Genomic DNA, 15,384 nt, shown 5'->3' on the forward strand with positions numbered 1-15,384 from the left:
TACCAGCGCACGCAGCTACACGTGCAGAGAGCAGGGAGCAGCACACACTGAGCGCTGGCTCCCTGCTCTCCTAGTTACAGCACACATCGGGTTAATTACCCGATGTGTGCTGCAGCTAAATGTGCACAGAGCAGGGAGCAGCGCACACTGCTTAGCGCTGGCTCCTTGCTCTCCTAGTTACAGCACACATCGGGTTGATTAACCCGATGTGTGCTGCAGCTACATGTGCACAGAGCAGGAGCCGGCACTGACAGTGAGAGCGGCGGAGGCTGGTAACAAAGGTAAATATCGGGTAACCAAGGACAGGGCTTCTTGGTTACCCGATGTTTACTGTGGTTACCAGTGTCCGCAGAAGCCGGCTCCTGCTGCCTGCACATTTAGTTCTTGCTGTCTCGCTGTCACACACAGCGATCTGTGCTGCACAGCGGGACAGCAACAACTAAACAATGGCCCAGGACATTCAGCAACAACCAACGACCTCACAGCAGGGGCCGGGTTGTTGCTGGATGTCACACACAGCGGCATCACTAGCAACATCGCTGCTACGTCACAAAAGTTGTTCGTTAGCAGCGATGTTGCTAGCAATGTTGCTTAGTGTGACGGGGCCTTTAAAGTTCTTGTTGACTCATGTAATTACCTTGACCAGAGAGGATCAGATATCCAGACAAATCAATTGTGCAAACCTCCATTGTATTGTTGGATGTGATGTGGCTGGGCAGTCTCCCTTGTTACTGTCAGAGACCATTACTATTAGGGATATTTTATATGCGGCTTGAGATCTAGCCAATAAGAGCCCAGTCTTATCCACCAATCGTGAAGCCCCCAATGGTCTGAATGGAGAGCTCTGGGGTATAAGAAGGACTGTCCATTGCCCAGGTAGACTCTTGCTACATGATACCAATCTAGGACCTGCAGATCCAATTGACAAGCCATAGCTGAACCTGGATTATAACACTACATGGACTTCAGCATCGAATGCAAGGATTCGGCTGAGATATCAAGGACTACCTAAGGAAGGAATCCAGCTTGGGACAATACAGTCACCGGACTACAGACTTTGCGAACCTCAGCCAGCTTCCTAAATCTGGCGTTATTCCATTCTTGGTGAGTGCCCGCCGAAAGCGGGGTGCTGCTGGTTTGGAGTAAGTAGCCCTGGAAGCTCTGAGGCATGGACATTCTAAATCCCTGGTGAGCCAGCGGAAAGGTGAGAAACTGTTGACGGTTATATTCTGTGGTTTTGCTGGTTATGTGCCATGTGTCATTAATTGTTTGGGGATCCAATAAAGTCTTGACCCCTTCACGACCATGGACGGAAATATCCGCGGGCAGGCGGCGTTGTTCGGCACACATATCAGCTGTTTTCAACAGCTGACATGTGTGCCTGCATATTACGAGTGGAATCGCATTCCACCCGTAACATTAAGGCTACTTTCACACATCCGGCTTGAGCTCTGCGGCTCAATCCGGCTGTGCAAGCTATGCAACGGATGCGGTGAACACACCGCATCCTTTGCATAAGTTTTTCCTTTGCGGCCAGTCCGGTTTTTGCCGCTTGCGGCATGCTACTGAGCATGCGCAGTGGCAAAAACCGCATGCGGCGGCCGGATGCGGTTATTGCCGCATCGTGCCGCATCCGGCCATCATAGGCATGCATTGAAAAATGCGCCGCATCGGCCGAATGCGGCGCGATGCGGTTTTCTTTGCCGCACGAAAAAACGTGCCAGGCAACGTTCCATCCGGCCGCCGCATCGGCTAAATCTGCCAAATGCGGCAAAAACCGGATGGAACGCAAGGCCATGCGGCACTAATTAAAGTCTATGCAGGAAAATCGCAACCGGCAGCAAAAAAAAACGGTTGCGATTTTCCTGCAAAGTGCCGGAGTGTGCCGCATTGCAGAAACCGGAGGTGTGAAAGCAGCCTAACACCTTACATCTCGTTGCCAAAGTCTGGCAGCGAGATGTATATACGCGCGGTGAAGATTTTCACTTACCGCCGCCCCCACCGGACATCACGTGAGTGATCACGTGACTTTCGGTGGTTGCCATCGTAGCACAGGGTCATGTGATGACGCCTGCAGCTATGACGTTTCACTTTCGTTTTCCCTCGGCCGGGAGCAGAGAGAAACAGGAAATGACTGTATCTGCTGTTTACAGCTGTATAGCTGTGATCAGCAGATAGATAGGAGCGATCAGATTGCTGATCGCTATAGCCCCCTCGAGGGACTAGTAAAATAAAAAAAAAAAAAGTTTTAAAAAAACCAAAAACCTAAAAGTTCAAATCACCCCCCTTCCCCCCCCATTGAAAATTAAAGAGTTAAAAAATAAATAAATATACCCATATTTGGTATCGCCGCGTTCAGAAATGCCCGATCTATCAAAATATAAAATCAATTAATCTGATTGGTAAACGGCGTAGTGGCAAAAAAATTCCAAACGACAAAATTACGTTTTTTGGTCGCAAGTTTTACGCAAAATGCAATAATAGGCGATCAAAACGTAGCATCTGCGCAAAAATGATACCATTAGAAACAACAGCTTGAGACGCAAAAAATAAGCCGTCGCTGAGCCATTGATCCCAAAAAATGAGAACTCTACAGTTTTCAGAAAATGGCGCAAAACGTATGACACTTTTATTGGACAGGCTTGTGTATTTTTTTTAACCCCTTACATACAAGTAAACCTATACATGTTTGGTGTCTACAAACTCACACCAACCTCAGGCATCATACCCACACATTAGTTTTACCATATAGTGAACACCGTGAATAAAACATCCCAAAAACTATTGAGCCATCACACTTTTCTTGCAGTTTTTCCCCACTTGGAATTTTTTTGCTGATTTCCAGTACACCAAATGGTAAAACTTATGATTTCATTTAAAAGTACAACTTGTCCCGCAAAAAACAAGCCCTCATATGGCAAGATTGACGGAAAAATAAAAAAGTTACGGCTCTCGGAAGAAGGGGAGCAAAAAAACAAAAACGCAAAAATGGAAAGTGCCCCGGGGCTGAAGGGGTTAAAGGGACTGTATCGTCTAATTTTTTTTTTTGTAGGCCAAATCAGCAAACAATATTATTATAATTGGGTAACAACTATTTTCTTAATGTAATTCAACTTTTAAATATGTAAAATAAAAAACTTTAATATAAAAAATACTTATAACTGCCAGTAGGGGGAGCATCTTCCTGTGTACACATCAAAAAGCTATAGTAATCCTTAGTAGAATTACGATAGCTGCAAATTTGGGCAGTCACTAGATGACATGCCTATTCTCCTCCCCTTTTGGGTGTTACACAGCACCCAAAAGGGGAGGAGGTGTATTTCATAGTAATGGTGTCGCCATTTTCTGGGTGACTGTATATGAATTGTACAGCTCCACCCGGACGTAAAATGGAAACACATTTATACATATATATACAGAATGCAGTCATGGAATCCTCCCTCCCACGCTGCTTCAATCTCCCGTGCGGCGGCAGGTCCACTCCCGTGCAAGAGATGGAAGCAGCTGTGACATCAAAAGTGAACAGTAGAAAAAAAAAAAAAAAAAGACATACTCACCTGTCTGCAGACTCCCGGTGCCATGCCCGCTCCCAGCTCCTCTTCCGGTACCGCCGCTCCGGCTGTGTGCCAGCTCCAAGGCTCGTCCAACGGATACAGGACCTGGCGTAGGATCACCTGATGCAGTCACCTGACGCATCAGCTGGTCGCAAGTCTCGCGGTGACGCCGGCTTTTTACTGCCCGGCTATCAGCTGATGCCGTCAGGAGACTTTATCACTGATTACCGGCAGCTCCTGCAGCGATCGGACAGGAGCCAGCACGTAAATGTGTATTTTTTTATTTTTTTTCTCAATGATTCATTAGCTGATTGTATAAACAGCTTTTATACAATCAGCTGCTGTGTCATGTGATTCAGGCGCTGGAACCTGACACATCATCTGATCACTTTGCCTTCTAGCAAACTGATCAGATGATATTGGATCCGGATTGGACGGCGCGGGACCCTTGACCCAGGATTACTGCGGAGGGGAGTTCTTTATTTCAATAAAGATGGAGTCACTAATTGTGTTGTGTTTTATTTCTAATAAAAATATTTTTCTGTGTGTTGTGTTTTTTGTTTTTTTTTTATCTGTACTAGAAATTCATGGTGGCCATGTCTGATATTGGCGTGACACCATGAATTTCGGGCTTAGGGCCAGTTGATAATTTACAGCTAGCCCTAACCCCATTATTACCCAGTGAGCCAATCGGCATCAGGGCCGCTGGAAGAGTTGGATACAGCGCCAGAAGATGGCGCTTCTATAAAAGTGCCATTTTCTGGGGTGGCTGCTGACTGCAATTTGCAGCAGGGTGCCCAGAAAGCTTGGGCACCCTGAGCTGCCGATTCCAATCCCCAGCTGCCTAGTTGTACCTGGCTGGACTGAAAAATTGGGCGAAGCCCACGTCATTTTTTTATTTTAATTATTTCATGAAATAAGTGAAATAATTAAAAAAAAAAAGGGCTTCACTATATTTTTGGTTCCCAGCCGGGTACAAATGGGCAGCTGGGGGTTGGGGGCAGCCGTACCTGCCTGCTGTACCTGGCTAGCATACAAAAATATGGCGAAGCCCACGTCATTTTTTTGGGGATCAAAAAACTCCTCCATACAGTCCTGGATGGGGTATGCTGAGCCTTGTAGTTCTGCAGCTGTGTGAGGCTCAGTGGTAATCACTGTATGATGGCTCAGTGATTAGCACTGTACAGTGGCTCAGTAGTTACCACTGTATGGTGGATTAGGATAGTATTAGATACACAGCCCTGCAGACAGTATCACACAGGAGACGATTAGATACACAGCTCAGCAGACAGTATCACACAGGAGAGGATTAGATACACAGCTCAGCAGACAGAATCACACAGGATAGGATTAGATACCCAGCTCAGCAGACAGTATCACACAGGAGAGGATTAGATACCCAACAGTGCAGACAGTATAATACAGGATAGGATTAGATACACGGCTCAGCAGTCAGTATGACAAAGGATAGGATTAGATACACAACAGTGCAGAAAGTATAACACAGGCCGACAGGTGGAAGGGGGGATGTATTTGGAGACGACACACACACCACACACACACACCGGCGGCGGGCAGAACGGGGGCTGGGGAGAACGGATGGAGGGGGTCTCATTACAGACGGTAACGGTGGGGGGGGTGGCAGCAGTTGCGGGGGCTGGGGAGAGCGGAGGGGGGGTTGTCATCGGTAACGGGGGGAGGGGAGGCGGCCCGGACACACATCCCGGCGGTTGACAGGTATAAAGTGGAGCAAAAAGCATGGCTTGAAGCTCCACAAAAATGGCGCTGAGATCCTCCCTGTGCTGTGATCTGGACAGCGCAGGGGGCGCGTCAAGGTCACAGCAGACGCCTACTGTAACGTTACTCATAGGGTCGGATCACAACTACTGTTCTCCATGCACGGGGGCTGCCATAAAGGAGTGTGTAACTGTCGTTACACACACAGCAAATCCAATATGGCCGCCAGTGCATACAGTAAAATTAGAATTACAGAAAAAGTAAATAAGCTACGATTTTCATTTTGTATTAAAAATACTTGATTTCAGAATCACTATTTTTAATACAAAAATAAAAAAACGCGATACATTACCTTTAATATTGTGATTCCCTCACCCTGTGTTGTCTGAGTAGTGTTCCGCCCACGGTTAAGGTGGTCGGGCGTTCAGTTGGGATGAGCCCTGGGCCATGCTGTCTTTTTAAAGGCGGCCGGGCCAGTGAACGAGAACACCCACTGACCCCCGTGTCTCCACACTGAACTCACCCATCCGGACTCGGGCCTCACTATTTATGCTGTAAATGGACTGCCAGTAGCGCAGGTTGGGTTCAAGGAAGTAACCATAAAAGTGGGGAGGGTAGAGTTAAAAGGCCAAGGCTTAATTGTAGTCGAAACTGTTGCCATTGACAGGAATCCGCAGGTGATTTGGGTAACAATGTCATTGAAAACTGTTTGGAAGAAGTGTTGTTTTTACTTCAACAGATTGCTGAAACTGCAGGTGCTGGGCAGCAGAGGGTCCTACAAAGACACATCCGAGGCCTCCTGCAGAAACAACAGGTAAACCTGTCCAGTGGAGAAATTGGTAATGTACAAGTAATAGAGTCCGGTGTCATTGTACTACCTCCCCGAAGTGAAAGGATGGTCTGGCGTCAGGCGGCAATATTAAAGGGCAGGACTACCAGGCAATGGTGGAGCCTGTTTGTTCAGAAAATTGGGAATACACCCACCCATGGAGTACCAGAGTACACCCTACCAATGGACCCTAACGAGCACTGCAATCATGGAGAGGCAGATTGGAGGAAAGGTCTGCGGCGGAGTAGGCCAAGACCTAGTCATCAAAGAAATGCAGTGACTAAACTCCTGCAAGGGTTTTGGAAACCAGAACCTTTGGGTGGTGGGTAAAAGGGAAGGGGTACTCCAGTTAAAGCAACGTTAAAGCTTGAACCTCCCCAGCATGGGAAGACCTGTTATGTTGTTATTATGCAAAAATTAGAAAATGTATCCAGTTTCACAGGCAGCCCAAGGACGTGCTAGAATTAACCAAGGAGGGAATGTAGTGCCCCTGAAGCCATCAGGGAGCTACAAGGTACTGCATCCCCAACGGGATGCAGGGCCTACCCTCTAGGGACCCAGAAGACCAGTGTCGGTAACACACAAACACTCCAGGTAATCCCAGTTTTCCCCAACATTTCCCCATAGAATGGTACAAGGCTAGGGTGGGACCAATGGATGGCCGCCTAGAGGTGGAGCCAGTCCAGTCCACTAGTTGACCAGGTGGGAGTCAGAGTGAGAGAGAGACTGAGAGGAGGCGGTGGAAGGCAGCAGACGCACTGACCAGGAGTGAACAGTAGCCTGAGGGCCCAGTCGCTTAATTGCCGGTGGAGTACTCGTGGAACTACACACCTGCACAGTGAGGGAACCATCAAGGACAACACTGACTTTGACGTCCGGGACACAGTAGCAAAGAGAGAACCGGGGACAGGACCAGAGACTCCAACCACACAGGGTTCATGCTACCGTCATACGGACTGCAGTGGAAGACAGCCAGGAAGCGACCCCCAGCTGCTCTACGCCACGGGGACCCACCAACCAGAGATAGGTGCAGGGGAAGAAGCCACCAGATTACTAAACTGGCACTAAGGGGACCTGAAGTTGAAACCAGCTGGCCTCGGGTGACCAGTTACCACCAGAAAGTGAGTAAAGAACCAGTTTCACTAAACCCTTTGTGTAGACTACCTTCTTCCGACACATCACCTACCTCTGGGGTCCGGCCCTGCTTGCAGAGGGCCTAATATCCAGGCTGCCATTAACACCAGCCCCAGTAGTGGACATTGTGCAGCGGCGGCTCCATCTACATAGCCGCAACACCGCAAGTGGCATCATGAGTGAACATTATTCAAATCCCCTGTAAATATTCCCCTTTTCAAAAAGCAATCAGGGCACAGAATCGGGCAACGGCCACCAAAGTGACATTCCCCAGATATACACTGCCTGGGGCCTAAAACACACTTCCGTAAAAAAAAGTCCGTGTGACACGGTCCGTTTTTCGGGTCCGTGTTCCGTTTTTTTGGGGCGTTTCTCCGGTACGTATGGCATCCGTGCGATGGCGTATGTGAGCCGTGTGTACGTGTAAAATGTCCGTGTTTGTGTGTAAAATGCCCGTGTATGTGTACGTGGAATGTTCGTGTGGAATGTCCGTTTGTGTGTTGCACAATGTCGTTGATACATGTCGGCTGACAGCAGACAGAGTTGCGCGATGAGAATGAACTCAGGTGAACTTCACCTGACTTCATTGTCATGCTGCGGCTCTGTCTGTGTGCCGCGTACTGATTAGCGGTCACCTGTGAAGGATTCACCAGTGACCGCTAATCCCCCGAGTGACTGAAGTGAGCGGCCCTCTCTCATACTTACCGCTCCCCGATCACCAGCGCGGAGAGGAACAGCTGTGCAGAGAATACGCGGCAACAATTACTTTGAATATGCCGGCCGCTCATTAATCAATCTCGTATTCCCTGCTTTCCCCACCCACCGGTGCCTATGATTGGTTGCAGTGAGACATGCCCCCCACGCTGAGTGACAGCTGTCTCACTGCACCCAATCACAGCAGCCGGTGGGCGTGTCTATACTGTGCAGTAAAATAAATAAATAAATAATTAAAAAAAACGCCGTGCGGTCCCCCCCAATTTTAATACCAGCCAGATAAATCCATACGGCTGAAGGCTGGTATTCTCAGGATGGGGAGCTCCACGTTATGGGGAGCCCCCAGCCTAACAATATCAGTCAGCAGCCGCCCAGAATTGCCGCATACATTAGATGCGACTGTTCTGGGACTGTACCCGGCTCTTCCCGATTTGCCCTGGTGCGTTGGCAAATTGGGGTAATAAGGAGTTATTGGCAGCCCATAGCTGCCAATAAGTCTCCCCGAGATTCCTTCCATGATTAATCTGTAAATTACAGTAAATAAACACACACACCCGAAAAAATACTTTATTAGAAATAAAAATCACAAACATATACCCTGGTTCACCAATTTAATAAGCCCGAAAAAGCCCTCCATGTCCGGCGTACTCCAGGATGGTCCAGCGTCGCTTCCAGCTCTGCTGCATGGAGGTGACCGGAGCTGCAGAAGACACAGCCGCTCCTGTCACCTCCATGCAGCTAATGAAGGGAATAGCGCGATCAGCTGAGCTGTCACTGAGGTTACTCGCGGCCAACGCTGAATACAGCTGATCGCGCTATTCCCTTCATTAGCTGTGTGGAGGTGACAGGAACAGCTGTGTCTTCTGCAGCTCCGGTCACCTCCACGCAGCAGAGCTGGATGCGACGCTGGAGCATCCTGGATTACGCCGGACATGGAGGGCTTTTTCGGGCTTATTAAAGTGGTGAACCAGGGTATATGTTTGTGTTTTTTATTTCTAATAAAGGATTTTTTCGGGTGTGTGTGTTTATTTACTGTAATTTACAGATTAATCATGGAAGGAATCTCGGGGAGACGCCTGACATGATTAATCTAGGATTTAGTGGCAGCTATGGGCTGCCAATAACTCCTTATTACCCCGATTTGCCAACGCACCAGGGAAAATCGGGAAGAGCCGGGTACAGTCCCAGAACAGTCGCATCTAATGTATGCGGCAATTCTGGGCGGCTGCTGACTGATATTGTTAAGCTGGGGGGCTCCCCATAACGTGGGGCTCCCCATCCTGAGAATACCAGCCTTCAGCCGTATGGCTTTATTTGGCTGGTATTAAAATTGGGGGGGACCGCACGCCGTTTTTTTTAATTATTTATTTATTTATTTTACTGCACAATATAGACACGCCCACCGGCTGCTGTGATTGGGTGCAGTGAGACAGCTGTCACTCAGTGTGGGGGGCGTGTCTGACTGCAACCAATCATTGGCGCCAATGGGTGGGGAAAGCAGGGAATATGAGATTGATTAATGAGCGGCCGGCATATTCAAAGTAATTGTTGCCGCGTATTCTCTGCACAGCTGTTCCTCGCCGCGCTGGTGATCGGGGAGCGGTATGAGGCGGGGGAAGAAAAAAAACCGAGCGCCAATGTAAGTATGACTGAGAACAGCAGAAAAAAAGGTAAGTATACTGAATTTAATTAAAAAAAAAATAAAAATAAGATCGCTAGTGTAAAAACGCACACGCACGAAACACGGACATACTCCGTGTGCGGTACGTGCAGGCACGGACCCATAGACTAAAGCGGGTCCGTGCCTGCGTGCTGCCGGCCAAAAACGGACATGTTGTCCGTGTAGAAAAGCGCACACACGTACTTACCTCACGGACACACGTTCCGTGCGATTTTACGCGTGTGTGCCATCTACCATTGATTAACATGGGTCTCCGTGTGTACGTGTCTCCGGTACGTGCAAATACGTACCGCACACGTACAAATTATACGGATGTGTGTTGCGGGTCTGGAAAAGAGTACCCCATAACTCTGGGCGACACATCAACATCTTCTAATTTCAGGGGATAGGGTGGATCCTACCTGTAAGATCTGACAGATATCACTCCAACAGAAGGGTGTCAATTCCCAAAATAATGAGGATAGTTTTGGGTGGAGGAGCATGTGGTAGTCTAGCAGCAGAATGGTGACCATTAGATATGGCCGGACTACAACCCTGATAAAGCAGCCACAGCCGGTGACTGAGAAGAATCTGTGACTTCTCTGCATTTAGTGGTCACTACTCACCTGGGCGGTTATCTGTAGGAATCTCCTCTTTACTCCGCTCATCACCCCTCACATATGTCTCTGTAGTATTAATATGGGGCAGATCTTCCCCCTGAAACAAATATTGTAAAAGTCACAGACAGATGGAGAAGTCCCATCTATGATCAGCTCTAATCCTGCCATCTCCACCGCTCTCATTACACAAGTATAACACATATAATACTGGAGGATAAAACAAGACTGAGCACAAGATCTTCACAGCCGTCTACACATCATAGGGAGATTTCATGGCACCTTCTCTCCATCTACCTGATGATCCTGAGGAACATCGGGATCTTCTTGTTTACAGTCCTGTGGGAGAAGAGGACGGGGACATCTCTCTGGTGTTGTCCTCTTACTGGATAGAGCTGGAGGAGACACATACAGGGACTGAATTCATTCCTTACATACAGATAATTATAGACCGTGTGTATTTAGTCCTGTCTATTACCTAGTGATGTGAGGGGCTGGGGAACCTCCATCATGACGTCCTTGTACAGATCTCTGTGTCCTTCTAAATACTCCCACTCCTCCATGGAGAAATAGACGGTGATGTCCTGACACCTTATAGGAACCTGACACATACAATGATACCGTCACCCCCCGATCCCTTCATAGCGTTACTGTATAATGTCCCAGCATTCCCAGCAGTGTCACCTCTCCAGTCAGCAGCTCAATCATCTTGTAGGTGAGTTCTAGGATCTTCTGGTCATTGATGTCCTCATGTATCGGGGGGTGAGGTGGAGGCCCCATGATTGGGCTCAGGGGTCTTCCCCATCCCTCAGACACAGGGGCCTGACAGCGCTCACTAGAGGTCTTCTTCACTACTGTGTAATCCTGGTTATGGAGAGACACAGTAATAAATCTCACTCCAGACATTTCCAGAGTCCTCACCTCTCCAGTTCTGTCCATCTGTTATTCCCATAGATAAGAATGATCAGGGCCGGATTATAGGCGGGGCAGGCGGGGCTTCAGCCCCGGGGCCCCCACCAAAAGAGCTTCCAAGGGGGCCCCCACCACTAGGGCCATACTTGCCACCCGTCAGCAATTTTTTTTTTCTTTTCTTCACACCCGCTCCCCCTCCGTAAAGACAGTCTAAATCAGCTGTGTTTTCGGGGGGGAGCACCTACATTTATTTGTATCTGCGTCTCTAAGACGCAAAAACAAGCTGCGGGCACAGGACGCTGATTGTCCTCGGAAGTACCATCGCCTGTACTTCCGGGGTCAGAGGTGTGCCTGCTCCCTGCTCTGCTGCGGCGTCCAATGCTGCGGACGTCACAGCAGGACGCCGCGGACGTCACAGCAGGACGCCGCGGCGGAGAAGACCCACGCGCGCGGCCGGCCGGCCGCGGAGGAGAGGACCCACGCGCGCGGCCGGCCGGCCGGACGCGGAGGAGAGGACCCACGCGCGCGGCCGGCCGGCCGTGGAGGAGAGGACCCACGCGCGCGGCCAGCCGGCCGGCCGCAGAGGAGAGGACCCACGCGCGCGGCTGGCCGGCCGCGGAGGAGAGGACCCACGCGCGCGGCCGGCCGGCCGCGGAGGAGAAGACCCACGCGCGCGGCCGGCCGCGGAGAAGACCCACGCCGCGGCCAGGAGAGGAGACTAACCGGAGCAGGAGGATGGCCGCGGCACCGGAACAGCAGCAGGAGGATGGCGGCCTATACCGGAGCAGCAGGAGGATGGCATCAGAGCAGGTAGGGACAGAGCTGAAGAAAGATGTGTGGTGTGATGCAGAGCTGTGTGTGTGAAGCAGAGCTGTGTGTGTGAAGCAGAGCTGTGTGTGTGAAGCAGAGCTGTGTGTGTGAGTGTGTGTGTGAAAGAGAGCTGTGTGTGTGTGAAGCAGAGCTGAAGAAATATGTGTGGTGTGAAGCAGAGCTGTATGTGTGTGAGAGAAGCAGAGCTGAAGAAAGATGTGTGGTGTGAAGCAGAGCTGTGTGTGAAGCAGAGCTGAAGAAAGATGTGTGGTGTGAAGCAGAGCTGTGTGTGTGTCTGTGTGTGAAGCAGAGCTGTGTGTGTGTGTGTGTGAGAGAAGCAGAGCTGAAGAAAGATGTGTGGTGTGAAGCAGAGCTGTGTGTGTGTGTGTGTGTGTGTGTGAAGCAGAGCTGAAGAAAGATGTGTGGTGTGAAGCAGAGCTGTGTGTGTGTGAAGCAGAGCTGTGTGTGAGTGTGTGAAAGAGAGCTGTGTGTGTGTGTGAAGCAGAGCTGTGTGTGTGTGTGTGAAGCAGAGCTGAAGAAAGATGTGTGGTGTGAAGCAGAGCTGTGTGTGTGTGTGAAGCAGAGCTGTGTGTGTGTGTGAAGCAGAGCTGAAGAAAGATGTGTGGTGTGAAGCAGAGCTGTGTGTGTGAAGCAGAGCTGTGTGTGTGTATATATATGAATCAGAGCAGTCTATGCGGCACCCCAGAACTATATGGGTCCCCCAGAGCGCTAAGCCACCCATCCCAGTAATGTGTACGCCACCAGAGCGGTTTGCCACTCCAGTAACGTCTATGCCCCCCCAGTAATGTCTATGCCCCCTGCCCCTCCTGTAATGTATATATTGTAGGCCCCAGCCCCTCCTGTGATGTATATGCATCAGTGCTGTGTCAGTGTGCATGGTGTGCAGTCATGTCTGTTATTGATGGCCATCATGCAACACAGCCATATGTCCTGGAGGAGCTGAAAACAAGCGGGAGAGGTGAGTGAGGCTGCTTGTGACTTCTCCATATTAACACCTGTAATGCGTCTGTGTCTGCATGTATGTCAGTGTATATGACTGTGCATATATTTGTCTGTTTAAATGTATTTTTGTGAATTTGTCTTCAAATATGTATATGTACGTATGCCTGTATGTGTATGTGTGTGTCTGTGTGTGGATGGGGCCCACTGAGACGCAACCGGGGACCACAAAAACCTGGAGCCGGCCCTGGCTGCCTTAACATTGGGATCAATTAAAAATATGTGAGTAAAGGCCGCTTTACACGCTGCGATATCGGTCCCGATATCGCTAGTGTGGGTACCAGCCCCCATCTGTTGCGCGACACGGGCAAATCGCTGCCCGTGTCGCACAATATCGCCCAGAGCCGTCACACATACTTACCTGTCCGGCGACGTCGCTGTGACTGGCGAACCGCCTTTTTTCTAAGGGGGCGGTCCATGCGGCGTCACAGCGACGTCACTGAAGCGTCACTTAACCGCCGCCCAATAGCAGCGGAGGGGTGGAGATGAGCGGGACGTAACATCCCGCCCACCTCCTTCCTTCTGCATAGCAGCCGGGAGGCAGGTAAGGGGAGCTTCCTCGTTCCTGCGGTGTCACACGGAGCGATGTGTGCTGCCGCAGGAACGAGGAACAACTTCGTTACTGCTGCAGTAACGATTTTTAAGAATGGACCCCCATGTCGCCGATTAGCGATTTTGCACGTTTTTGCAACGATGCAAAATCGCTTATCGGTGTCACACGCAACGGCATCGCTAATGCGGCCGAATGTGCGTCACGAATTCCGTGACCCCAACGACTCCGCATTAGCGATGTCGCAGCGTGTAAAGCCCCCTTTACTCTACTTTCTTTGTATAAGTGACGGCTGTGAGTGATCCTGGACTGTATCTGTATTGTACTGTGTGTATGTATAAGTGACGGCTGTGAGTGATCCTGGACTGTATCTGTATTGTACTGTGTGTATAAGTGACGGCTGTGAGTTATCCTGGACTGTATCTGTATTGTACTGTGTGTATAAGTGACGGCTGTGAGTAATCCTGGACTGTGTCTGTATTGTACTGTGTGTATAAGTGACGGCTGTGAGTGATCCTGGACTGTATCTGTATTGTACTGTGTATAAGTGACGGCTGTGAGTGATCCTGGACTGTATCTGTATTGTACTGTGTGTATAAGTGACGGCTGTGAGTGATCCTGGACTGTGTGTGTATTGTACTGTGTGTATAAGTGACGGCTGTGAGTGATCCTGGACTGTATCTGTATTGTACTGTGTGTATAAGTGACAGCTGTGATTTATCCTGGACTGTATCTGTATTGTACTGTGTGTATAAGTGACGGCTGTGAGTGATCCTGGACTGTATCTGTATTGTACTGTGTGTATAAGTGACAGCTGTGATTTATCCTGGACTGTATCTGTATTGTACTGGGTATATGTGACGGCTGTGAGTGATTCTGGACTGTGTCTGTATTGTACTGTATGTATAAGTAACGGCTGTGAGTGATCCTGGACTGTGTCTGTATTGTACTGTGTGTATAAGTGACGGCTGTGAGTGATCCTGGACTGTATCTGTATTGTACTGTGTGTATAAGTGACGGCTGTGAGTGATCCTGGACTGTGTCTGTATTGTACTGTGTGTATAAGTGACGGCTGTGAGTGATCCTGGACTGTGTCTGCATTGTACTGTGTGTATAAGTGACTGCTGTGAGTGATCCTGGACTGTGTGTGTATTGTACTGTGTGTATAAGTGACGGCTGTGAGTGATCCTGGACTGTATCTGTATTGTACTGTGTGTATAAGTGACAGCTGTGATTTATCCTGGACTGTATCTGTATTGTACTGTGTGTATAAGTGACGGCTGTGAGTGATCCTGGACTGTATCTGTATTGTACTGTGTGTATAAGTGACAGCTGTGATTTATCCTGGACTGTATCTGTATTGTACTGGGTATATGTGACGGCTGTGAGTGATTCTGGACTGTGTCTGTATTGTACTGTATGTATAAGTAACGGCTGTGAGTGATCCTGGACTGTGTCTGTATTGTACTGTGTGTATAAGTGACGGCTGTGAGTGATCCTGGACTGTGTCTGTATTGTACTGTGTGTATAAGTGACGGATGTGAGTGATCCTGGACTGTATCTGTATTGTACTATGTGTATAAGTAACGGCTGTGAGTGATCCTGGACTGTGTCTGTATTGTAGTCCTGTAAATCTGAATGTGGCAGAACAGGGTAAGATACATGTTCATTGGATTTATATCTAAATGCTACAGTTCGTGCTCTACTGTTATGGCTAAAAATGTTAACGTTTATGGGGCACCCACCAGATTTTCTGCCCAGGGGCCCCCACCAACCTTAATCCGGCCCTGAGAATGATGTAATGTGACGTCATCAGAATCTCTCACCTCTCCAGTAATCCGGAAGAG

The 15,384-nt window shown here is 49.2% G+C and overlaps 1 protein-coding gene across 1 annotated transcript in view; it reads right to left on the bottom strand.

Moving 5' to 3' along the window:
• Positions 1–15,384, bottom strand: part of LOC142259109 (uncharacterized) — a 173,974-nt gene that overhangs the window by 127,818 nt on the left and 30,772 nt on the right. The window contains exon 3 of the mRNA XM_075331621.1: positions 10,255–10,345. Coding sequence (XP_075187736.1) covers positions 10,255–10,345 — 91 coding nt within the window. The remainder of the gene's footprint in view (positions 1–10,254; positions 10,346–15,384) is intronic.

The sequence above is a fragment of the Anomaloglossus baeobatrachus genome (genome assembly GCF_048569485.1).
Source record: "Anomaloglossus baeobatrachus isolate aAnoBae1 chromosome 5 unlocalized genomic scaffold, aAnoBae1.hap1 SUPER_5_unloc_27, whole genome shotgun sequence".
In the NCBI taxonomy this organism is placed as follows: Eukaryota; Metazoa; Chordata; class Amphibia; order Anura; family Aromobatidae; genus Anomaloglossus; species Anomaloglossus baeobatrachus.